This window comes from Emys orbicularis, chromosome 5 (genome assembly GCF_028017835.1).
Source record: "Emys orbicularis isolate rEmyOrb1 chromosome 5, rEmyOrb1.hap1, whole genome shotgun sequence".
NCBI classification, from domain to species: domain Eukaryota; kingdom Metazoa; phylum Chordata; order Testudines; family Emydidae; genus Emys; species Emys orbicularis.
The window spans coordinates 60,562,089-60,589,733 of NC_088687.1; the positions used below are offsets into that span (position 1 = coordinate 60,562,089).

At 41.6% G+C, this 27,645-nt stretch overlaps 1 protein-coding gene across 1 annotated transcript in view; it reads right to left on the reverse strand.

Annotated features, from left to right (window-relative positions):
• The window catches only part of LRBA (LPS responsive beige-like anchor protein), a 576,728-nt gene that overhangs the window by 339,768 nt on the left and 209,315 nt on the right, over positions 1-27,645 (reverse strand). Inside the window, 1 exon segment of the mRNA XM_065405711.1 lies at positions 23,549-23,657. Coding sequence (XP_065261783.1) covers positions 23,549-23,657 — 109 coding nt within the window.

A 27,645-nucleotide genomic window follows, 5' to 3' on the forward strand; every position in this document is an offset into this window, starting at 1 on the left:
TCCTCAATGACGTTCCCAGCCATGTATTTTAAAACTTAAATGTCACAATCAAGACATAACCTCTAATATAACTTAAAAGCCTTCCAGCTAAATTTGCTATCACCTCAAACTATTAAAAGTGAAATGCTTGAACATTCTAATATACATTTCATTATTTGTGGTAATAGTCTACCTTTTACATTTCATTCTAGCTAGAGAGTGAATCTTAACTATTTGGTTTCCCTTTTGATTCTAGTTAATTTTGTTTATGGGTCTCATACACTTGCACAATATTGTTTTTGGTTTTCAGACTTCAGAGAAATAGTTAAGCAATTTTTTAAAAATTGACACATTTGCATTCATATAAGGTCTTCTAAAATCCTTTAAAAATCTATTTTTTGGCCTAAAACTTGATAGGTTTTTTTTATTTAAAATATCAATGTAATAAATATTGCCAGTACACACCTTAACATACACATTGTGTGAAACATTTTCATTCCTCTAAGGACCAAAAAGCAACAGGCTCTGTACGTGAAGTGAGAATGGTTCAGATTTAAAATACTATTTCAAACCACCATAAATGGATCCTTTATCTGGGAGTGTGGGAAAAAGGGGTCAAATGCTGATGGAATGTGAATAGTCCAACAGTTTAAGCTTTAAACCACCTGGTTTAGACAATATAACTACATTACTGTAATAGTCACCTACATCAAACTATTTAACTGCCTTAAATGTTTTATTCAGACATGGGTAGCACTATATGTAGCCATAAGTATAGCAATCAGAATTGCTTTTCAAAACCTATTTTCAAAATCTGTAAACTCTTTTAAAGTGTAATCATTTGCATGAGGATGGGAACAGACATATATTAAATCCACTCCATGAGCTCTTTAAAATGGGAAGTTGCTAATACTGAGTATCAGAGCTACTGATAACTGCATTAAAATTAAAGCTCAGATTCTTGTCAGTGGAATGTTTTTTGTGGAAATGTTATTTCACACTTCCACTGGCTAGGACCTTCATTGTTAGCAGGTGTTCAGCTGCTCTTATGAATTTCTGCACAAAGGTATGGGAAGAAGAATTACCTACATAAAACTGTATAATTCTGCACAATTAGATTTGAGTAATTGTCCCTAAATTTAAAAGAAATGAATTTAAAACATCATTAAGATCCAGTTTTCAAGTGTTAGAATCAACAGCCAAGCAGGATGGGAACTCTCTGTATAGCTCACAAAGAAGCTGAGATTTCATGTGCGCAGATCACAGGCTAAGGTTATTGTTACTAGAAAGTACCGTGAGCAGCCTTGATTACCATCTTCTGGCATGCATGTGGGAAATGGATGTAAAATATTTTGTTTAGAATATGAATACTCACACACACACACACACACACACACACACACACACACACACACACACACACACACACACGATATCTCTGATCTACCACAGTGCTTTACAATAATGCAATTTATCATGGTACTTTTAACAGTTACATCTACACGCTGCACAATAAGCAGGCTCTGGCTACTTCTAGTATTCCAAACCTTGAGTTGCTCCAAACGGCTATAATTTAAAAACAATCTGCCTGAGAAATGTTCCTCTCTCCATCTCACTGAAAATACAGAATTTCTCTGAAAAATTAGGTTGGTCCAATGCCCAGTAATGTTCAGCCCTGCAACTGGTTTAACTCCTGTATCTTGTAATCAAAAAAAAAAGGTCAGGATCTCCCTCTCCCCCCGCCCCCCCATAAAGGTTCATTGCTAGCCTGACAAATCACAAGATACTGGACTACAGAAGGTATGTAAATGCTATTTTTAGAGGTTTCTAAAGTGTATTAAGTTTCAATTTTTCCTGTCTTGAATGCCTCTGCAGTTGGACTCAGATCACTGAGGAAACCTGAAATCATAGGTATATAGATATGACAAACAACAACATTTTAGAAACAGTAACTTTGGAAAATTTCTGTAAAGTATGTACCAGGGACAATGGTGTGGTATGAATATTTTAGTGGCATTTATCTGGGATGATTGAGTAACTCTCCAATAGCTTGTCATGCATGATTAATGTGGCCAGCCTAAATTTATGACAATAAAATCTTTATAGCACATTGTCATATATAATCTCTGTAATATTATATTGTAACCTCTACAATCTAGCATATTGTTTGTTTTCTATATTATTTTAATTTGTCTCCCTAAAGAAGGGACTTGTAATACTCAATGTTGGAGACAGAATACCTAACAAGATGGACCCTTGGACTGCAGTAGCCAACTTCTATATGGAGTCCACTGACTTTTAGAGTGACAGAGACCATCTTCTGCACTACATATTTTCACCACCTTGAAAAATTTAATATTAACTCCACTGGAGCTTTTACTGACCCCTGATCACACCCAGCACCACTTCTTGGCCCTCTGAAAGTGCTCACTGTGGCACCCCTATTAATTCCATGCAGGAAATATCCAGTATCCTAAGGGTGAAGCAGGATTCTCTCATATATGTGTTTACCTCTACCCCAATAAATTAATTCAGATTAAAAGCTTTATTTTCTGGTAGCGATAAGAGGTTTCCACCTGACTCTGTCTCTGCAGATGTTTATCTTCCATGAAATAGCCACAGATTGTGCTGGGGATCAAAGAGAAATAGAATCCTGGGACAACCTGTCCAAAACAAGGGACAGACAGACCTCTCCTAGACAAAAGGAGCAGCTCTTGACACCCGACCCTGCACAACCAATCTAGGGCTGTTAAAACAATCCCCACCCACCCTCCCTCTGCCCTGGTTTTCCAGAGGCCAGGTGCATAGGGTGAAAAGAAACAAGAGTGTTTTCCTGAAGTAGCTGGTTCTGTTAAAGTAAATCTAGGCAGATCTTTTCTCTTCCAGAATGTGCCATGCTCCACTTTCTGAATGCCTGGGTTTGGGGCAAAATGAATGAAGAAACAAACAGTCTTCTATCACGTATTGAAGGAAGAGTTTATAATTTTAACAAATGTTTCTGGAGTACAAGTCATGAAATAAGGTTCATGCCTTCTAAAATGAGATATAACCTGGAAACTCTGACCCACACCACATTCCTTGTGCATTGTGGTATCCCGGGTGAGGAGATGATAAGCCGATGTGAGGCCAGGGTTATTTTCATGAATGGACTCAATCACTCTCGATAATTTCTTCACATTGCTTTGCATTTTTGGAGGAGTAGTTACAGATTTTTAAGAGAAGTCCCTAAAACTCTCTCTCATGTGCTCTTCCTCATGTCATAATCTCCGGGCATGAGACCAAAGGACACAGCAGCCGCCGATAAACAGAAGACATTCTGGTTCTGAAACACCTTGGAAATAAATGCCTGGTCTCACTAAGTCTTTTCTGCATTGACTGGATGCTGGCTTTGTGCCCATCTTGAATGTACATTATGAACATATAGCATTATGAACACACTGGGGAGAAAGGATGGACAACAAGAAGATTGAAGAGATAACATTTTGTACTGGCACAGGCAATTACCAGGTCCACCAGTCTTAAGTCTCCAAGAGAGGTTGAAGCAATAGTGGAAGCTTGAATCTCCATCCTGAATTTCAGTTTGTTCAGCCTCATGAGGACTAAGACGCTCCACAACCCATTATACATATTTCTGATAAGCAAATGAAATAAGAGTCCTGAGCAATTTTAGCTTTCAGGGACAGGCTCGATTGCCCCTGTCCTTTGCAGATGAAATTCTGTGATCCTTAATTTTGTATTCATTGCCCAGGTACTGTGTTAATAGGTTCTAAGATACAGTGTCTTAACATGAACTATGCTTTTTCTGACTCTAATTTTTATTTTTGAGTTCTCCCTGCTATGGCTCCATGTAAATTAATTTGATTTTCAAAAACAGCCTCCATAAGCATTGGTAATAGCCTGGATGAATCAAGCTTTGTTATGCTTAAGTAATGTAACATCTGGAAGGAGACTGCATTAGTTGTAAGATCAGACTATCTATGCTCATGATAATTTGATTACAGTGAAGTTGATAAAAAAATGTATCTGTTCCTTCATACAGCCAAGTCTCAGTAGAACAAGGCAAAATTTCTAAGTGAATATCAGCTTTTTCATACCATATTCCATATTTTCAATGCAATCTTGGACAAATCAGGCACTTTAGGGCTACAGGAGCCATGTTAGTGTGGTTTTGGAGTGGAGTTCAATCTCTAATTCTGAGGGAGTTTACTCCCTCTTCCATCCAGTGAGTCACAGAGAGGGCATGGAATATAAGTGCTCAAGTGCTTGCAATGAGTTTGCCAAATAAAGGATGAGGAAATAGAGAGGAAAGTTGGCAAGGCTGAAAGTTTTAAAAATAAAATCCACACATATATTGCTTATATGTTTATTTTACATAGTACACCTCTACCCCGATATAACGCGACCTGATATAACACGAATTTGGATATAACACGGTAAAGCAGCGCTCGGGGGTGGGGTGGGGCTGTGCACTCCGGTGGATCAAAGCAAGTTCGATATAACGCGGTAAGATTTTTTGGCTCCCGAGGACAGCGTTATATCAGGGTAAAGATGTATCTTGTTAGGAGACGGAAAGTATTCAAACAAGATAATCTACTTCATGTGACCAACTGTTAAAACACACACACACACACACACAGATGTTTATTTAGCAGCTATTTGTACCTCAGAAAGGAGAAGAGTTGAAAAACCCTTAAGCTTAATTAAGGAAGTTAAGGATTCTAAAATCCCAGCTAGCAAGTAGCTTAACATTTGGGAGAATGTTCATACACACCACAGAGCTGCTGAGTGTTATAGGAAATTTAACTACAGCTGAACAGGGTGCCCAGGCCCCAGTACCATTAAGTCAGCTGATCACACTGTCATAAGCAGCATTTGCAGTTGAAGAGTGTTAATTAGCTAGGAAAATTCAAACAAGATAGTGATTAAATGCACAGAAGGAAGAAAAGAGGAAAAGATACAACTACTGATAGAAAAATACTTTACATTTTTGTGTCAACTTTCTTTAATAAGCCTTTCATATAAAAATAACACTTTCAAAAAAGAAAACTGTATTGCAATAAACAGATAAAGCTCCTCAATGGCTGCCAAATGCATCTGGACCAGATGTGACAATATGCTGGATCAAAACCTCTCAATCTAACACCACATTTAACAAACAGCTGCATATTTCATCCCTAATGAAGGCCTGGAAAGGAGAGTTCACTTTATTCTGGATGCAGGTATCATAGCAGATCTCACAAAGCAACAGAGGCGCATCATCTAAGGATCTTTTTCACATTAAGAATCCTATTAGAAGGAAAACACTAAAAGGTAATTGAATTTCCCTCAGTTATCTTCATCTCTGTCAGCTCCTGCTACAATAACTTACTCTCCAGAGCAGAGATAACTCAATTCTGTCCAGCAAGCATATGTTATGAATCTCCAAAGCAAACTTGTCTAAATCATTCTGGTCTTCTATCAAGGTTGGCTGTGGATATGAACTCTGACAGAAAGCAAACAAATTTATTTTTATCTTTTCAATAATTCACTTCCTCATGCTTTGATGGAAGAATCTAAAGACATATATGTTTCCACTAATTCTGGAATTATGAAGGCCAGTTGAAAATGTTGCATCTGCAAACTATGCTATTAAAAATGCTTAATTAACCATATTATTTTTAGCAAAATTGATGGCAAAATCTTGCCATAGCACTGTTTAACGTTTCTACAGATTTGCATGAACTAAACTGTCCTTTCGTGTTTTATTTCCAAAGTTTGTTTCAAAATGGTTTTGATGTTTACACTTTCACATTCAAAGAAAGTAAATCTTATTTATACAGATTAATGTCAACAGAAAAAAAATTCTATTCTTATTTAGCTTTATTCCTTGCTTCAGTTCTCTTTTTATGTCTCAAAGTGATTTTTAAGAGTACAAAAATATATTGATGATCAACTAAAACAGCAAATGACTTTTATAAAAATATACTTAATCATTTTGGAAAGGGATGTCTGGCTTGTATATTTTTTAAAATCACACATCTGTATTACAAAACTCTACTCTAATATCAAACATGGAAAGAAGAAAAGCATTCCCCAAAATATAATGAGAATACAATTGAAAAAAAAATGAAATCCTTTAGATCTGACTATTATTTACTGTTAAAATTTAAATGTATTAACAGCAGTGCCAAATACAGTTAGACTTTAGTGGATAAGAAGAGACATTTTTGGGACCTTAAATTCCTATTATGAACAGTAAGTGAAGTAAGGGTTATTAACACCTCAAAACTCACTTCTTCAACATGACAAACAATATCCTCTACATTTAAAAAATCCTTGTTCTTAAGATATATGCATTTGCCTTCCCAAACATACTACCCTCATCCTCAGCTTTCCCTTCTCCTGCCCCACTCGGTTTTAATCTCCTGCTCTTCTAGGCGTAACTGTAAACCTCTTTGCAGCAGGGAATCCATCTTTATCTGCATTGTAAAGCACTATGCACGTCTGTAGCCCCATGTATGTACTCATCCCAAGAAGTTCTCAATATGCTTTGACACTTTTCTTATTTTACATTGTAATATCCTGTGTCACCCTTGTGGGCCCATGTTGAGAAATTCAACTTTTCGAGCAAGACTCTGCGTGTAGGGACCTGTTTATCAAACCTAAATCATTACAATGGCACAGGGGAGCATTATAAGCTACCAAGAATACAGCATAAAGGAGTCATAGCAGGGGTTAGGACATCTCCCCAGGTCCATATCCCCATTGCACAATGAAGTTTATGTCACTGGCTCTGCCAACTAGCCAGTTTAAGAGAGGCCATGTTAGCTGGCAGTACTGCAGGTGTGTGTTATCTGTCCACAGTTGAGATGCATACTTTGGTTAGCCAGGAGTTTCAGTTAACCGTTGTAAGGCAAACAAGGGTTGTACTGTTGATTAGATTGAATTATATCCCCCATTTCTTTTCTTTGTTATCCTTCCACACAATACCGTCCCCCAAAGTGATCCAGTTTTAGCTGATCCATCCTTGTATCATAAGAGCCTGGGCATGGCTCCCACTACAAACGGGCAACAATGATCACTACCTCAATAGAGAGAGTCACTCAAGGAAAATATAAAACATTTCTCCTTCTTTCCTAGACAAGCAGGACCCAGGGATTCAAATTCAGATCTCTTCTGTTGTCATTAAACTGCCTGGCCACTACCAGTCATGATTTTTTATTTATCATTCAAGTAATTTAATGTACCTGCCTTGTTCAGGTCAAAGCAATCTATACTTAAACTATTTAGCTATCCAAGAAGGATTTCTACTCTTTACATTGACTTGTCTTCAAGGCTTATATACCAAAAAAGCCTCATTAAAGAGGGAAATAAGTACTGCCCACCACTGTCCAAATGTTTTTTAGATTGAAAACAGCAAATCAAGTACAGTAAGATCTTAAATACATTAATACTATAAATACGCAATATATGTATTAAAGCCAGTTATTTTTGTCAGAACATATGATCCTAAATGACCCTTTCCTGTATAAATTACCACAAACACTCATACACACATTATAAACAAGGTAAATGCTAATTATTTGTTTTGCATAAACAGGTAAGATTACCAAGATTTCTGTTGGGAACATCTATTTTTTAAGCAAGCATTCTTTCGGGGCAACTGACAGTTTTCATATTATGAGGTCTCTAAATATTTATGGAAGATAACAGCAGCTTGTTTCATTGTGAGATGGGGAAAATAATTAATTGGCTCTCTCAATCCTCTGAGTGGATTTTGTTACCATCAGTACCGAGAGTGTTTCTGTTGCCCTAGGCAAAACGAAGGTACACCTCTACCTCGATATTACGCTGTCCTCGGGAGCCAAAAAATCTTACCGTGTTATAGGTGAAACCGCGTTATATCGAACTTGCTTTGATCCGCCGGAGTGCGCAGCCCCGCCCCCCTGAGCGCTGCTTTACCACGTTATATCCGAATTCGTGTTATATCGGGTCGCGTTATATCGGGGTAGAGGTGTATACACACCATTGACAGTTCAGTCAAACTTTTCCTATATCCAGCAACCAACAGACCCTGTCTCAGATACCGCAAGCTAAATGATGCACATTTTGACTATTTGAGGGTCTACGTTAGCCCCATCACAAAAGTCAGAGTTCATGAAAGAAATGACTGTTGACTTTAGCAAGACCTAAATCCTCCACACATTAACGTAAGAGTAAACTTTCAATTCTTAGATCCTTGTAGTAGTTATACTCCTAATATTTTCACTCACAAAGATAACTCACATTAACACACAGAAGACGTTGTTCCAAATAAAAGGACTCTGAAAATTGATCGCTTACCAACACAACCAATACTGATACCAATGGCAAGAGAACTTCAGGATACTCTAAAGGGACGTTAAATAAAATAACTCAGGCATTCAACTTTTGCTTTATCTGTGAGGAAAGCCCACTATTCTTTCAAACAATATTCATCGGCTACCTGATTTGTCATTTTACCCTTTATTTACTTCTTAATGAAAATTCTAATGAGAATGAGGAGTTTTAAATGGTGACAATGAAACAAAGTTATACAAACCACAATTTGAAATTAAAATAAAGAAACGATTAAAAAAACAAATGTCAACAGCACTGCTTTTCTATCTGATAACAGGATGAATCTAGATCAGTACATAAAATGTTCTATTTAGATTGTATTAGCCTATTCATATTGTAAAATCTTCTGGAAAAGCATCAAGCCTTATTCTGTGTCTTGTATAGTAGCCAGTACACTGCTGTTGGTTAAAACAACTAAGTAATAATTAGCTTTTTGATTATGGATTCTATTCTGGATGCATGGGCACAAGACAGATCAGAGTTCAAAGTCCCAAGATTGTTGCTTATTCCCTGGTCCAGCAGAGAGGCTGAGAGAACTGAGGAAGGATGGGACACTTTCATCCCCTGGGTGAGTACCTCATATCAACCTCAGGAAAATCCCTTTATCTACAAAGTCCCTGTATCTAACACCATCTCAACTTGAGTGTTATTGAAACACAGAGACAACATTTAAAGGACTAAGCGTTACAGAATTTGGATTTCTTCCTTCTTGCAGTACAGATTTTTAAGGTCTTCTAGCTCACATTGTCCTAAATGACAAAGGGACATCATTAATTACTGCAGAGTACATCTTTGAGCATAACCTGCAAGTCCCCATCTTCTCATCAAGCAAGGTAGAAACAGCTCTCTTTAGCTTACCAATAATATTTGTTGAAAATCACTAGTTGTTAATACCTTAGTGTGGAAAAGGTTAGAAAAACTGTAGACTGTAGACAGATCTTGGGAGACAGACCAGTCCTCGCTTACAGACAGCCCCCCAACCTGAAGCAAATACTCACCAGCAACCGCACACCATACAACATAAACACTAACCCAGGAACCTATCCTTGTAACAAAGCCCGATGCCAACTCTGTCCACATATCTATTCAAGTGACACCATCATAGGACCTAACCACATCAGCCACGCTATCAGGGGCTCGTTCACCTGCACATCTACCAATGTGATATATGCCATCATGTGCCAGCAATGCCCCTCTGCCATATACACTGGCCAAACTGGACAGTCTCTACGCAAAAGAATAAATGGACACAAATCTGACATCAGGGATCATAACATTCAAAAACCAGTGGGAGAACACTTCAACCTCTCTAACCACACAGTGACAGTCTTGAAGGTAGCAATTTTGCAACAAAAAAAACTTCAAAAACAGACTCCAAAGAGAGACTGCTGAACTTGAATTAATATGCAAATTAGATACAATTAACTTAGGTCTAAACAGAGACTGGGAATGGTTGGGTCATTACACTAATTGAATCTATTTCCCCATGTTACGTATCCTCACACCTTCTATGGGTCATCTCGATTATCACTTCAAAGGTTTTTTTTCTCCTGCTGATGATAGCTCATCTCAATTGATAGGCCTCTTACAGTTGGTATGGCTACTTCCACCTTTTCATGTTCTCTGTATATATAAATATCTTCTTTCTGTGTGTTCCATTCTATGCATCCGAAGAAGTGGGCTGTAGCCCACGAAAGCTTATGCTCAAATAAATTTGTTAGTCTCTAAAGTGACACAAGTACTCCTGTTCTTTTTGTAGACTGTGATTGTTCATGGAGTCCTCATATGACTGGGAACAAAAAGAGATGCAGGCATGTCATATCTGTGTGTATAAGATACAGCAATCAAATAAAAAAAAATCTCCTCCCCAATACTGTAAGAGATGTTTTTTAACACATTGGAAATAAAACAATCATATAATAATTTTTGCCTGTTTACACAGGCATTCTAAAACCTAATCATTCTGATAGAAATATTTGTTTAGTGTTTTACAATGACTATTGAATGTCTACCAGGACTTTACTCAGCAGCCTGCCACATTTTTATCATCCACAGCATGCTTCATTTACATATGCAATGTGATTTGGAGGGGCAGGAGGTGGTTTTTGGCTGGTATGTATTACAGTATGTTTTCATATCTTTTTGGAAGGGGAAATGCATACATGTAGTAGTAGGATTTTATGTTTGTATTTTGTATAATTTAGAATAAAAAATAAAAAAATAATAAGATAATGTAGCATGTATTAAATGTATTAATGTATGATTAGACCATATCCTGCCACAATTAAAAAAAAAAAAACAAGCACTCGTCAAACAACAATTAATTACAGCATGATGGTGCAAAACTCAGTGGTTCCAAAGAAAAAAAATCACTATATAAACAGGGTGCCTTGCCATGAAACTTTGGGTTCGGCCTGCCAAGACTTCCCCGGAGATCGTGTCTTGACCGACAGAACCTGACTCCTACCTACCCGTGATCAACCTAGCTGGCCACTAGATTGATCCGGACTCTGGACTGGTAACTATAACATCGACTGGCGGGACAGTGTCTGTGTGACTAAATGCATATGCTAATTGTATCTTCAATAAACGCGGCATATTGCCTTTTCTCCTGAAAAAGATTTCATGTGCTTCTTATAAGCATAAAATACAAACTACATTTTATTTACGTGATCACTTCCGTCCACTCTTCAAAGTGTTTATCTAATCGTTCTTTGAAAATGTCCATATTTTAGAAGACTATTTTGCCACTCCTGAAATCTAATTGGCAATGGCTGATCAGTCCTAAATGTTTCACAATAAGTTCTCAAGCAAGTCTGAATTGTATACGTTTCTTTCTACCTAAATAAATATGCAGATTGTATTCATGTCAAGCAATAACAACATGTTTAAGTTTCACCTTTCAAAAAAAAAGAAATGTGGGAACATCTTTTCATATAATTCAGATAACCCTTTTTCACGGTTTGCCAGATAATGGCAACCACAAATTATTAGAGAGATCGTCATTACTGTTCTTTCCAAAGGGGCTCATACAGCAGGAGAAGGTGGTTACAAGAAAAAGTTCCTGCTGTAGTATCATGCTGCACCTGAAGCCAAGTCACAACTTTGATTACCCTTAGAAACGCAGCTCTGAGAAATTTTACAAAGTAAGGAAAACTAGGGGGGAAAAACAGAGAGGAAGGGAAGCCCCTCACCGAAGCATCCCTGTGTGAGCTTTCCACCCCTTCTCCTCCTTCTCTTCCTGGCCATTAAAAGAGTAATCCACTCTTTCATATCAGGATACTATTTTTATCCCTCTGACATCATGACTTCCCAGTGCACAGGTACAGCTATGGCACTTTTCTAGCTGTGAACGCCAACTAAAAATATTTTTCAATGTGCAACAGGATCTCTCACTTTGGGATTTTTTTTTACTGTCAGATGAGACTTAGAGTAAGCCTCTGTCACCTTGAGAAAACAAACCCAAATCATCAATCTGGGGCTCTCCAACATACTGCAGCAGCACAATACTTAGCATGTTGAGTCTCCAGAAGAAAATGCTCCCAAGCTGAGAACGTCACCAGAATGGTTTCTACTTTATTTTAATGTAAAATCTAAAATAAAACATTAAGAAACAGAGTCAAAATACTTTCTTCCTCCTTCTTCTGACAGATGGAGCTATAATGCTTAAGCTACCCAGTGCAAAACATATCATTTATTTATTTAAAGCTGTAAATTTGAGATGGAATTAAGTTGATTCACAGTGAAAGGTGTGATGTCATACTTTTGGGTGTGACAACATGTCCTATTGCCAGCAAACTACATTCTGCAATAACACAATGTGGCAACATAAAGGAGTATGACAGTTTGGTGTCAAGTACTACAAAATCTTTATTCAAACTGGACCTGCAAATAGATAAGACCCCACACTACTGTTCAGAATATCTAGTTAGTTAAAAGTATTACTAAATACTTTATTTCTACCAATCTGGTCACTGTCATTTAGTGCACTGAAGACCCTTGCACGCCAGGATGCTGCAAAGACATGCAAACCTTCACTTCAAAGTGTCAGCTTGATATAAAAATTCTATAATAAAGCAACTTTCATTTTAAAAATTAACCTTGGAAATTATATGGAGAATATAGCTATATAATTAGAATAAACTCCCCTTATCCCAACCCAAAAAAGGTGAATGTTGTGTATGTAGATCACCAATTGCTATAAATACCTGCCAGATGTACCAAGACACAAAAAAATGAAACTTGAAACAAGTGAAAAAGATTCACAAATATCCTTCTAGGGCTCCTTGATACCCATTGAATTAAGGTTATTCTCCTTGGCTTCCAATTCCCTTTGGTTATTTCCCTTGTTACAAAAGAACATCCTTTATTACATTTCATGCTTAGCTACATGAATAGGGCGAAGGGTGGTGCATACTTAAGATTGTGAATCATCAGAACTACCAAATTTAGTTTTCTGCCAAAACAAAAACAAAATATCAAAATTACCAGAAGAAAGCCAAACAGGCTAGCTTTGCATCTTACTTCAGCCAAGATACTATTCATATTAACATTAAGGTTCGTATTTCAGCATGAACCATAAAGTAAAACATTCACAGTTTATTACAGCTAAACTATGTCCTATAAATTGGTACTGAAGAAGAATTAAAACTGTGAGGAAGTCTACGTTTTACGCATGAGGAAACATAACTGAACAGAAAAGGGCAACAAATTTTACAGCAGCTAGAAATACTAGATTTAATTACTGAAGGGAAATCATGCAGAGAAGTTAGCTGCCTAAAAGGATTTATAAGAAATGCAAAATTTGAATGTGAAATTCTCAGTTAATCAACAGAAATGCAGTAATAATCAGACCACTAGTTTTTGCAGTTCCATCTATGATGCAGACTAACACCAAGTTCATGAGAGCAAAAAAGCAAAAAATAGAAAAAAGTTAAAATGCCACTCAACATTTTTAAAGGACTAAAACCAGGAAAAGCACCAGGGCACAGGGGGAAAGTGGGCACGGCAGGGGGTGGGGAGAGGTGCTGCCACAGTACTTTAAAGGGCAGTTGTTTGCATCTCCGATAAAATGATTTGCCAGTCAAAAGACTGTCACTGTACTCTTCAGACTGACTGAATGAAAAACACCACAGATTAGTGTTTTAGAGATCTGGGAGTTATATTACACTACTACTCAGACCATGCACTCCCTCACAATCTGCAATATTTTGACAAAAATATTATGAATGGTTTTATCAAGTGCCCCCTTCTGATCCCGTGGTTCCTCACTTACACAAGGAGGACTGGAAGGAAGCATATAACTAACAGTTAGAGCACAGGCGTGAGAAGCAGGACACCTGGGTAATATTCCCAGCTCTGTCAATTACTCAGTGTGAAATTGTCAAAAAATGCCTTCGTGACCTTTGAGCACAGCACCCATTGCCATTCAGTGGCACTTGTGGTCCTAAGCCACACATGTGATTTTAATATTTCTACTCTCACTGTATAAACTGGGCAATCACACCCTCTGTGCTTCAGTTTTCCTATCTGTCCAGAGGCATTGGAACAATTTTTATAGCAGGGTTGCTGATGATGGAAACAATGGAAAAAGACAGTTACCTTTTCCGTAACTGGTGTTCTTCGAGATGTGTTGCTCATGTCTATTCCACAATAGGTGTGTGTGCTCGCCACGTGCACCAGTGTCAGAAGTTTTTCCCCTAGCAGTACCCGTAGAGGAGCGCTCCTAGCAACCCCTGGAGTGGCGCCTCGATGGCGCGGTATAAGGGAAGCTGTGTGCTCCCCACACCTTCGGTTCCTTCTTGCCAGACAACTCCAACAGAGGGGAAGGATGGCGGAATGTGGAATAGACATGAGAAACATCTCAAAGAACACCAGTTACGGAAAAGGTAACTGTCTTTTCTTCTTCGAGTGATTTCTCATGTGTATTCCACAATAGGTGATTCCAAGCTGTATCTGTTGGAGGTGGGAAGGAGTTCACAGACTCTCGGGACAGAGCACAGCTCTGCTGAACCCGGTGTGATCCCTGGTCTGGGAGACGATCGCATAATGCGAGGTGAACATGTAAGCTGAAGACCACGTGGCAGCCCTGCAAATGTCCTGAATGGGGACATGGGCTAAAAAGGCAGCCGACGAGGCTTGCGCCCTAGTCGAGTGCGCCCTCACAATTGATGGCAGAGGGATTCCCACCAGGTCATAACAGGTACAGATGCACAAGGTGATCCAGTTGGAGAGCCGCTGAGTGGAGATCAGCCGACCCCTCATGCATTCGGCCAAGGTGATGAACAGCTGCGAAGACTTCCTGAACGGCTGAGTCGGCTCCAGGTAAAAAGCCAGAGCCTGTCTCACATCCAGCATGTGGAGGTGGCGCTCCTCACTGGACGCATGAGGCTTGGGGCAGAGGACCAGCAGTAAAATGTCCTGACCGATGTGGTAGGCGGAGACCATCTTCGAGAGGAACGAAGGATGTGGGCGGAGCTGGACCTTATCCTTATGGAACACAGTGTACAGGGGCTCGGAGTTCAGTTCCGAGACCTGCCTAGCTGATGTGATCGCTACCAGGAAGGCTACCTTCCACAAGAGGTGCGACCAGGAGCACATAGCTAGCGGCTCAAATGGGGCACCCGTCAGCCGGGCCAGCACCAAGTTCAGGTCCCACTGCGGGACTGGGGGCCTAACGTACAGGAAGAGACGATACAATCCCTTAAGGAATCGGCTAGTCATGGCATGGGAGAATACCGTGTGCCCCTGCACCAGCAGGTGGAACGCCGATATGGCCACCAAGTGCAACTTGACGGACGAGGGCGCCAGGCCTTGGGCTCTAAGGTGAAAGAGGTAGTCCAAAATGAGCTGGATCGGGGCAGCCACGGGGGAGATGCCCCTCTCAGCTGCTCATCGGGAAAACTGAGACCACTTTGCCAAGTAGGCTCGGCACGTGGAGGGCCGCCTGCTTTCCAAGAGGACACGCTGAACCCCTTCCGAGCACGTCCTTTCCTCCAGGCCTAACCATTGAGCAGCCACGCTGTGAGGTGGAGTGCTGCTAGGTTGGGGTGGAGGCAGTGGCCCTGGTCCTGGGAGAGCAGGTCCGGATGGGATGGTAACGGCCGCGGCGGGGTGACCACCAAGCTCGTGAGGGTCCCATACCAATGCTGCCTGGGCCACACTGGGGCAATCAGGAGGATCCAGACCCTGTCCGTCTTTATCTTTTCCAGGACCTTGCCAATCAGCGGGAACGGGAGGAAGGCATAGAGCAACTGGCCTGACCAGGATAGGGGGAAGGCATTGGAGATAGCACACCGTCTCAGCCCCTCCACCCCCCCAGAGCAGAACTGGGTACAGCAACAGTGCTGTCGAGTCACAAACAGGTCCACCTGGGGAGTTCCCCACTCTTGGAAAAGTCTGTGCACCACCTCTGGGTGAAGAGACCACTCGTGATGAGAGAAGAAGTCACTGCTCAAGCGATCCGCCCTCGAGTTATGGGCGCCTGGTAGGAGGTAGGCCTGTAGGCAAATGTCGTGGGCTATACAGAAGTTCCACAGATTGAGGGCTTCCAGGCAGAGGGCAGAAGATCAGGCCCCGCCTTGCCTGTTGATGTAAAACATCGAGGTCATGTTGTCCGTGAGAACCCTGACCACCCTGCCCTCCAGGTGCGAGCAGAAGGTCACGCACGCCAGCCGGACTGCCTTGAGCTCCTTGACGTTTATGTGGAGGGTCAGGTCCTGTGCCGACCACAGACCTTGGGTCTGAACGTCTCCCACATGGGCTCCCCACCCCAGGTCCGATGCATCGGACACCAGTTCCATCGATGGGGGCCTGCCTCTGAACGGGACTCCTCAGAGCATGTTCCTCGGGGAGGACCATCATCGAAGGGAGGCGATCACCGGTTCGGGCAGTGAGGAGCTTGTCCATCCTCTCTCTGGCCTGGGAGAACACCAAGGCCAACCAGAGTTGGAGGGGCCTCATCCTGAGTCTGGTATGACGAACCACATATGTGCACACTGACATGTGACCCAAGAGCTAGAGAGACACACTGGCTATCATCACTGAAAATCTTGTGACTGTGTCGATGAGCCCTTTCAGGGTCTCAAACCTATCCGGGGGGAGGGAGGCTCTGGCCGATGTGGTGTCCAGAACTGCCCTGATAAACTCTATGCATTGAACCGGGACTAATGTGGACTTGGTGTCGTTTAACAACAGGCCAGAGTGGCACATGTGGACAGAAGGAGCGCTACATGATCCCACACCTGCGACCGGGAGCTGCCCTTGACCAGTCAGTCATCCAGATAGGGGAAAATCTGGACCCCACGGCGCCTGAGGTAGGCCGCCACCACCGACATACACTTTGTAAATACCCTGGGGGCAGTGGACAGGCCAAACGGGAGGACCGTAAATTGGTAGTGTTCCTGTCCAACCATGAAACAGAGGAAGCACCTGTGCCCCTCAAATATATGGATGTGGAAGTACGCGTCCTGCAGATCAAGGGCAGCATACCAGTCCCCGGGATCCAGGAAGGGAATGATGGAGGCCAGGGAGACCATGCGGAACGTGAGCTTCACCATGTACTGGTTCAGGCCTCGCAGGTCCAAGATGGGCCTGAGCCCCAATTTGGCCTTCGGGATAAGGAAATAGCAGGAGTAGTATCCCTTGCATTGGAACTCGTATTTAGAGTGGGTGGCCTGGGCGGGAGCCTGCTGCTGCGGAGCCGGAACATAGAGGCCAAGAGTCTTAAGCGTAGTGTGGGAGTCTTTCAGGCCATGCAGTTTTATGTCCGTCTGTTCTGCAAACAGAGCCTTGCCGTCAAATGGGAGGTCCTGCAAGGAGGTCTGTGCCTTATCGGACAGCCCAGACAGCAGTAGCCACAACACGCTTCTCATGGACACCGCGGAGGTGATGGACCGCATGGCTGTGTCTGCCGCATCCGATGCTGCCTGTAGGGTTGCCCTAGCAGCTGCTGTGCCCTCCTCCACCAGAGCTTTGAACTCCTTTCCATCATGCTCCTGGAGGGAGTCCTCGAACTTGGGCAGAGAGCCCCACAGACTGAACTCATACCGGCCCAGGAGAGCCTGATGGTTTGCCACCTGTAACTGGAAGCTCGAGGACGAATAAATTTTTCTGCCAAATGAATCCAGCCTCCTTGAATCTTTATTTTTCGGAGTGGGGGCTGGTTGGCCCTGCCGCTTCCTGTGGTTGACCGACTCGACCACCAGGGAGTTAGGGGCAGGATGGGTGTATAGATATTCATGCCCCTTGGCAGGCACAAAATACTTGCGTTCCACTCTCTTAGAGATGGGGGGGGGGGGTAATGAGGCCAGGGTTTGCCACAAGGCATTTGAAACTTTTGCCACCCCTTCGTGGAGCGGCAAGGCCACCCTGCCCGGTACCGAGGCGGACAGGACGTTAAACAGTGAGTCCGAGGGCTCCTTCACCTCCTCTGCCTGAAGGTTGAGGTTTGACGCCACCCTTTTCAATAGCTCCTGGTGGGCTTTAGATTCTTCCTGCGGGACGGAGGGAGGAGGTGCCGCAATTGCCTCATCTGGCGAAGGTGAGGAGGCAGGTGCAGTACTTTGCGTGTCCATCAGCACCAGAGGATCCACCACCTGGTCGCTCTCTGGGCATGGCGCCGAAGATGCACGTCCCACCGACTCCTTCCTCGGAGGCCGGGAGAGGGAGGCTGACGGCCATTCCGAGGCACCGGCCACCAAGCAAGCCCCTAGAGGGTAGATGGCGCCATTGGGTCACCGCGCACTGACACTGCAGTACACAGTGCCGACTTGGAGCGGCGCTCCAGAATTGGGGTCAACACCGACTCCATCAGGATGGCCCGGAGCCTAACGCGCCTCTCTCTTTTAGGCCGAGGCTTGAACGACTTCCAAATCTTGCAGCGATCGCTGAGATGGGTTTCACCCAAACAGCGTAAACAGTCCATGTATGGATCACTCACGGGCATCAGTCGCCTACAAGTGTTGCACGACTTAAAACCCGGGGCACAGAGCATGCCCCGGCCTGGGCGCACTAACTAAACTAAACTAAAACTAATCAAGCTACTAACTACAGGTACCATACACTGAACAAACAAGAGTTCTGGGGAAGACCTGCAGCAAAGCTGGAGCAAAGCAGTTCTGAAGCACCTTCACTGGTGGCAAGAAGGAACTGAGGGTGGGGGGAGCGCGCAGTGCCCCTTATACCGTGCCATGGAGGCGCTACTCCAGGGGTCGCTATGGGTGCTCCCCTACGGATACTGCTAGGCAAAAAAATTCCGGCGCCGGTGCACGTGGTGAGCACGCACACCTATTGTGAATTGCACATGAGCAATCACTCGAAGAACCATGTATTCGGTGTTTTATTACTACTTCAAGCCCCAGCCCCACTTTCATCTGCAAAATGAGGATGATGATAATGATATCACCACCTCACTGGTCATGTCTGAGTCTGTGTACCCCCATGCAGATCTACGTAGCCATAGATGTATCTTCTTCTCAGAGCACAACAGAACATTGTTGGTGAAGTAGAAGGACCCAGACAGAGCATAGGAAAATGGGCTGGTCTCTGTTGACTTCCTATAGCCAAAGAAAGCCTTATCCCACCCCACTCCCCCTCATCTTCAGTGTCTTCCTTCTCCCTATGTCTTCTTCACAACTCCCATTTGTTTAGGAGCAGACCCAGACCTAAGAGAGACCAGAGCAGATTCTTATATGGCCAAGAGGAAATGATTCCAGTCACCAAAAAGAGAGGAATGACTGTTGGATTCTTTAGCTTCTCCTGATCCTGAGGGCAAAATTGTTCACATGCCTCATTCTGTAACCTCTGTCCCCACTTCTTTCTGCAATGTTCACTTTCTGCTTCATAGGCAAAAAATTTCTTTCTGTGCTTGTAATGGAGAAAGGACCACATACTAGGATCCCAATCCCTCTACACATCTGGAACTTGACATCTACAGAGATGATGCATGCTCCATTACACTCCACCTCTGAATCATAGAATAATAGACTGGTAGGACTGGAAGGGACCTTGAGAGGTCATCTAGTCCAGTCCCCTCATCTCATGGCAGAACTAAATATTATCTAGACCATCCCTGATAGGTGTTTGTCTAACCTGCTCCTAAAAATCTTCAGTGATGGAGATTCCACAACCTCTCTAAGCAATTTATTCCAGTGCTTAACCACCCTGACAGTTAGAAAAAACTTCCTAACGTCGAACCTAGACCGCCCTTGCTGCAATTTAAGCCCATTGCTTCTTGTCCTATCTTCAGAGGTTAACAACAATTTTTCTCCCTCCTCCTTGTAACAACCTTTTATGTACTTGAAAACTTATGTCCCCTCTCAAACTTCTCTTCTCCAGACTAAACAAACCCAGTGTTTTTAATCTTCCCTCATGGGTCATGCTTTCTAGACGTTTAATCATTTTTGTTGATCTTCTTTGGACTTTCTCCAGTATGTCCACATCTTTCCTGAAATGTGGTGCCCAGAACTGGACACAATACTCTAGTTGAGGCCTAATCAGCACGGAGTAGAGCGGAAGAATTATCGTATATACTCGTTCATAAGCCAAATTTTTTTAGTAAGAAAGGGAAGCACCAGAGAAGGGGGTCGGCTTATGAATGGATATAGAGAGGGAGAGGTGGGACACAGCCCCTCCCCCCAACAGAGGGAGCAAGGAGAGGCAGCACAGCCAGCAGAGCCAGAAGGGAAGAGGCGGGGCCAGAGTCTCTCCGCTTCTGGCCACGCTGCTCTCCCCCCAGCCTCTGAAACAGCTGCAACTCCCAGGCTGGCAGGCTGCAGCCGTGCCGCTCGGCCCCGCCCCGCAGAGCAGGTTGTGGCCATGCCGCCCGGCCCATCAGAGCAGCTCCAGCCAGACCAGAGACATCCTCCCTTGGCCCTCCCCAGATAAGGTGGGAAGGAATGGGAAGGGGAGAGTGTGAGGGGATCCCAGGCTAGGGGTGTGGTCATGTGGAGGATGGTCACCCTGACACTCAGCTTCTCTCCCCCCAAAACATTTCCCCACCAGTTGCTGTCCCGGACCATCAGGGTAAGCAGCTGGCATGCCAGGACACTTTCTTTACTTAGGTTTAGCTCCCCGCCTGCAGACGCTCGAGGTAAACAAACCATCTTGGCCCACCAGCGGCTTATCCTGATGGCCCGGGAACCAAAGTTTGCTGACCCCTGAATTATAGGGTCGGCTTATGAATGGTTAATAAAAATGTTCCATTTTTACTTATCCATCTTGGGGGATGGTGAAGGGGGGTTGGCTTATAAACAAACTGGCTTATGATCTAGTAAATACGGTACTTCTCATGTCTTGCTTACAACACTCCTGCTAATACATCCCAGAATGATGTTTGCTTTTTTGCAACAGTGTTACACGTTGACTCATATTTAGCTTGTGATCCACTATCTGTGACCCAGATCTCTTTCTGCAGTACTCCTTCCTAGGCAATCATTTCTCATTTTGTATGTGTGCAGCTGATTGTTCCTTCCTACGTGGAGTTCTTTGCATTTGTCCTTGTTGAATTTCATCCTGTTTACTTCAGACCATTTCTCCAGTTTGTCCAGATCATTTTGAATTTTAATCCTATCCTCCAAAGTACTTGCAACCCCTCCCAGCTTGGTATCGTCCGCAAACTTTATATGTGTACTCTCTATGCCATTATCTAAATCATTGATGAAGATATTGAACAGAACCAGACCCAGAACTGATCCCTACAGGATCCCACTTGATATGTCCTTGCAGCTTGACTGTGAACCACTGATCACTACTCTCTGGAAACAGTTTTCCAACCAGTTGTACACCCACCTTATAGGAGCTCCATTTAGGTTGTATTTCCCTAGTTTTTTTATGAGAAGATCATGCGAGACAGTATCAAAAGCCTTACTAAAGTCAAAATACACCACATCTACCGCTTCCCCACATCCACAAGGTTTGTTACCCTGTCAAATAAAGCTATTATGCTGGTTTGACACAGTTTGTTCTTGACATATCCATGCTGACTGTTCAACTTATTATCTTCTACGTGTTTTCAAATTGATTGCTTAATTATTTCTGCCATTATTGGACTCATGCAGCAGAACGATATCCTCTCTTACCCTGGTGTCTGTGCTTTCCCCTCTGCTTCTGCTCCTTGCCTGGCATCTTCTCACTGTTGCCTCCAGTGACTATCTAATACTATATACATTACTTAATTATCAATCTCCTCTCACAATCCCTCTCTTTCCATCCTCAAGACACCAAACCCTCCAGGAATCAGACCACAAAGTTTTAAATGGTAGGAGTGATATTTTGGCTTCCATTGAAACTGTATGTCTTCATTTTTTAAAATGAAACCTTCTATTTCTGAAAATAATTCCACAGGAAAGCCCAAATCTGATGACCTTCAGAGCACATTTCAATGCCCATCTCTTTTTCCTGGCTTTGGGAAGGCAAAGATTTAAGAGTGAGTAGTGGAGGAACATAGCAGAAAGCCTTAAAAGCTGTTTTTGTGGTGGCCTATTGACGACTAAAGGTTATTGTAAGTTGTTTCAAAGCGTGATTATTTTTATGCATATACAGAAATGATCCTATAGAGTTAGATTTTTCTAACACATCTTTCAGCAGCAGATGCACAGCAACAAAATTAACCCTGATAAACAAGACTGCTTTAATGTAATTCCTGGTTAAGTTCAAGATGATATAAGTTAAACCCCTCAAGCCGTCATACTGAGATAGCACAGATTTAAAGCAACATCAACAAAGTGTCAGCCAACTGCTGTCCTAGAGAGATCAGACATAAGCAATACACAAAGCTATACTAAAAATAAAGTTCTTGCTCAGCATACATTCCTGACAGACACCATAAAAAAGGTGTTTTGTGACAGAAATAATGTTAATGGTGATGTTGCCATTGAATAAGTGTATTCATTCATATCCCATATTTGCATGACAAGGCCCGATGCTTTTCACATAGCTTCCCCCATACCCTCACTCTTTTCTTACAGTTTGCAGCTGTAGAAAAAAGTGAGCTGTTCTTCTAATCAATGACATCATGTCATGCATGGAGCTTCTGCATAAATCCAGAGCATAAAATGTCAAGCATGTCGCACTCCAATGATTATCAGTCACTGAACTAAAAAGATGCAGTTTTCATATCCACAGGACTGTCACCAAACCCTGGATTGCCTTGATGTAATAAATGAAACATGCCTACTATTTCACCACCACAGAAGGGTCCTATAGATATCTTACATCATCTTTGTTTGCAGGAGGAGGTATCTAGGTCTAGATGAAGTGCAGATACATTACTAAACAATCCACAGCTTGAATCCTGGGGCCAACACAGATGACCTTTAGACATAAGCACGGTCTAAAATAAATATGCTTTCATCTTTGGGAGTATTTTGTTCAAATAAAGATTTAAGAGACAAACAGCTTAGAAATACATTAAACACAAGCATACCTTCATACACTTATGTTTCATTTTAACAACAAAACCACAAGCAATATGGTATGCCAGAAGAAAAGCTAAGTTCCCTTTAAGTAGAACTGAAACTATATAGGAGATATCACTAGTTTGGGGTTTGTTTGGTGGGTTTTTTTTTTTTTTTTTTTTTTTAACAATGGCATGATTAACAGCTATTTTGTGTGTGGTTTTTTTAAGTAGTGGAGCTCCAAAACTGCAGATATGGTTAAACAGGTGTTACAAATAAGATTTGCATTTTTTGTTATAATTCTACGAATATATATGTTCATATTTCATTTTAAAATTCTCCTGGAGTGACAAAAATAGCAATGCAACAAAACTGTATTGAGACACACGAAAAAGTTAAATTGTTTAAAAACTGTACCAGATGAGTTAAATAAGCAAACCATATAATTTGCTGATATAAGTTAACACACGTAAGGAATTTTTTAAATGTGAATTTTATCTTGATTTATAACCCTTTATTAAAATAGCTTTGATGCTACAAAGCTTCATTAACAAAAAACACTACAGTATTATTTACTTGATGTAAGTGACTAAAGGATTGGTATGCTAGAGACTCCCTTTTTGCCCACCTTCCTCCTCCCAAAAACCAATATTATTTGTAGATTCTGCAAGATGCTGAGCACTCCTGCAGGTTTCTGAGCATTCGGTACTTCCACTGAAGTCAGTGGGAGTTAAGGACACGTAATACCTCCCAAACATCTTGCAGGATTGAACTGCCTTAGCATTTGCTGGCACACAAGGTTTTTTACTTCTTACCTCAAATTCAGCATGTCTGTGAATATCCTCTGCTCTCTGTCTACTCAGGATAAATTCTGCTTCATTTGCCACTCTCACTAAATGATCCTTCATCGTTTGGCTCAGCAATCTGTGGGCATAAAATATTTAAAAAGATTAACCAGTGATTATAAATTCCAAAAACTAATATCTGAAGAGGCTATTTATATACAAAATGTTTGAGCTTTGTTCCAAAATACCAACCTTATTTTAACAAAACATTTAACAAAATTATTTTGTAAACAATTGATCTGCAGTTTTCTGGCTACCTACTGAAAACATGTTTCAAAAAGTTAACGACATGCAGTACTGGAAAACACTCCATTCACAATACAAGGTGCAAGTTTGTTTGGTTTAAAAAAAAGTATATATATATATATATATATATATATATATATATATATATATATACACACACACACACACACACACGTACAATGTAAGAAAACATCCAAATACGTCCATTTACATATACATACCCAAAGTAATTAATACATGAAAAGATAAAGTAATTATGAAATGCACTGTTCTTCCCTCGTCTATAAATAGGGCCCTACCAAATACACAGCCATGAAAAACGCGTTATGGACCATGAAATCTGTATAGTATAGGGTAAAATCACACAGAAGACCAGATTTCACGGGGGAAACCAGTATCTCTCAAACTGGGGGTCCTGACCCCAAAAGAGGTTGCAAGGTTATTTGGGGGGGGGTCATGGTATTGCCACCCTTACTTCTGCATTGCCTTCAGAGTTGGGCGGCCAGAGAGCAGCAGCTGTTGACTGGGCGCCCAGCTCTGAAGGCAGCGCCCCGCCAGCAGCAGAGCAGAAGTAAGGGTGGCAATACCATACCGTAGCACCCTTACTTCTCCACTGCTGCCTTGAGAGCTGGGCGACCAGAGAGCCCAGCCCTCTGACCGAGGGCCCAGCTCTGCAGGCAGCAGTGCAGAAATAAGGGTGGCAATATCATACCATGCCATCCTTACTTCTGCCTTCAGAGCTGGGATCCCGTCCAGCAGCCACCACTATCTGGCCGCCCAGCTCTGAAGATAGCATCATCCCCACCAACAGCACAGAAGTAAGGGTAGCAGTACTGCAACCCCCCTACAGTAACCTTGCGACCCCCCCCCGTACCTTTTTGGGGTACGACCCCTACAATTACAAAACCATGAAAATAAAGATTTAAATAACTGAAATCATGAAATTTATTATTTAAAAATCCTATGACCGTGAAATTGTCCAAAATGGACCGTGAATTTGGTAGGGCCCTATCTATAAAGAAAGTCTATAAAATGGAAGTTTTAAATTAAATGATAAGTAATATTTTAAGGATTACAAAACATCCTCAGACTCATGAACTAAATGCTACGACATCTAGCCGTTCTAGTTTATATAGCAAATAAAGCTGTAATTCAATCTAGCATTTCTGAGGCCTTCATAATCTTTAAGAGCACAGCTTCAGCAGTTTATGAATGGCAGCAAAGCTCATGGTCGAATTACAGCCCAGTTATCCAGGGAGTTCATATATTGCTACTAAAAACATTCATACAGATCCTATTTTTAAATTAGTTAAGAGGAATTTATCAAGTTAAAATTGGCTATACAATGATGTACAATGGAGCAGAAGATGCACATTACTATAAATTTTCAAGCATGCACCATATGAACCAGCAGAGAATATAGGTGAATTCTGTCAAAAATACAGTACACTATGATAAATACATTTTGTGACTTTTTTGTTTACAATATAAAAAACATCAATGCAATATCACACTTGTAAGACAAATGGTGCCTTTGTGAGAGATAAAATAACTTGTTCAAGTTCACATTCTATCTAAACTCTAACTCACTATCCCCTTCTGAATATTCAAAACTCGCATATGTATTTCTATGCATTTGGCTTGATCACATTTTAAGTGAGCAAAGCAATGGTCCTCATATGCGTCAATACATATAAGGCTATAGGGGTGGGGCACTGATCAAACAGACTGGAGCAACTAAAGATTCTTTCCCCTGCTTTACCACCATCAGAATGAATAGGAGAAGAAAGAAGAAGGAGAAACATCTTGGTCTTTCAACAGCCAAGGAAGAGAAGATGATATATTCTTTAAAAAAGTTGATGTATCCCTGGTCATCTGACACTGGCTGCCTCTTCTGTGTCTTCCTAATTGTTCTCCTGTTGTTGAGGAGCCCTCTCTGCAACACCAGAAATTGGGAAAGCTTTTCCTCATATCTTTGCTTCTGCATCATCTCATTTGTATGCTCAGCTGAAGAAAAAAAAAAAATCTTCTTTGCCTATTTTAACACCCCAGTGCATTGGTTAATGCCCTTGAGCCAGTGGAGATGATGAGAGAAACCTTGGAGCAGGCAAAGACCTGGGAAGGGGTTCTCTGCACCTGTCATGTGGATGATCTGAGAGAAAGACACCAGGATCCAGTTGGGGCAAAGTCTCAGATGAAGAGGGCTGAGAAGCCCTGGAAGAAGAACTCTAAAGATGGTGAAGTCCCGGAGACAAGACCCTAAGTGGCAATGAGACTGTCTGGGTTGCTTTGAATTGTTCAAAATCGCTGTTGCCATGTTAAATAGAAAAAAACCCTGAGAAAAAAAATTGAAAATGTGCAGCTGTTTGGAGCATGGTTTCACCTTCCCAGCTGGGGTATAGTAGTGATTCCCCACACATATATCCCAGCTGGGAAGGTCAGACCTATATTTCAATTTCTTTTACCTTCTCTTGTTTTTGAATATCAATTTTACTCCAATAATGACTGTAAAAATAGCTTTTTATTCAACAGATCTGCCACTGTGTGAATTCTTCTGCTTATTTTAATGACAAAAATTAAGTTTTTACTGCTTTTTAATCCCAATAGCATTGCAGAGTCAATACACCCATAGCTATGTAATCCACATTTTATCCCTTTTAATGCTTCAAAAAATTAACAAAATTCCAATTCCAAGACAATGAGGTTACAGAGGGGTAAAAGTGAGCACATAATTTTGCCCTGCTATTGAAAATGCATAAATAGTTCTGTTCATGCTTTAGAAGGAATAAACATACACCCTATTTTGACAATGGTGCTACAAAAGTATAACTACTAACTGGTGACAGAATTTGCCCCCAACCCCCCAAATCTTTATTATTGGTCATGCAATAGCCAGAAATAATTCATCTGGACTTTTAGATCGAAGATGGAAGTCTGTAGGATTTGCTGTTGGAAAGACATCTGTACATTTATGATCAAGCTGCTGGTCGCAGTGGTATTTTTGCAAGTTTGCTCCAGAAGTCACTGAAGCACAAACAGAACACTATGATACAATTTTTAGTCCTTTTTCAGAGTAGACTCACACTTCATTTTCAAACAAGAACATTACTTTTTTATAATATTCAAAATCAGCTTGAGGTCCTAGTGTTTGTCATATCCAAATCTCCCCATTCAAGTCAAATAACCTTTGTTACTGAAGTACACTGGAGTACACTGGAGATTTAAAACTGGAATCTCAGGAAAATATGCTGCTTGATCTTAAGAAGTCTGATTATACTGAAATGTTCTGGGCAGGTGAAGCCTAGTTAATCTGGTGAGAAATGGGGCTGGTAGTAATCCAGAACTACATGCCACTCAAAGCAAAAGGCAACATTATTATAGATATTCTCAGCTGTTGTATACTAAACAATATTTTGAGGCTTTTTTGCACTTGCATTACTCAAAAACTCGAGTTACCCTCTCCTTCCTCCTTTACACGCATGTCTCCTCCCCACCCCCACCGTCCTTCAGCTTCTACAGGCACAATTCCACAGGGCAAGAGGAAAGTAAAGAAATGAATGAATGGTTGTATGCAGTAAAGGATGAGGGCAAGAAAGAAAGAAAAAGAGGGGAAAAAAGAATGAGGTAAAGAACAAAAAAGTGAGTGAAAGAGTGATAACTGAAATGGGGAGAGATGGGAAAAGAAGTAAAGGAAAAATGAAGAAAATAGAGGCTAAGAGATGAAAAATAATGAAAACAGTAGAAAGAGAAAGAAGAACTGGAAATAAAGGAAGGACTTGAAGAAAATGTTAAATTAAAAACAGCGCAGAAAAAAAAAGAAG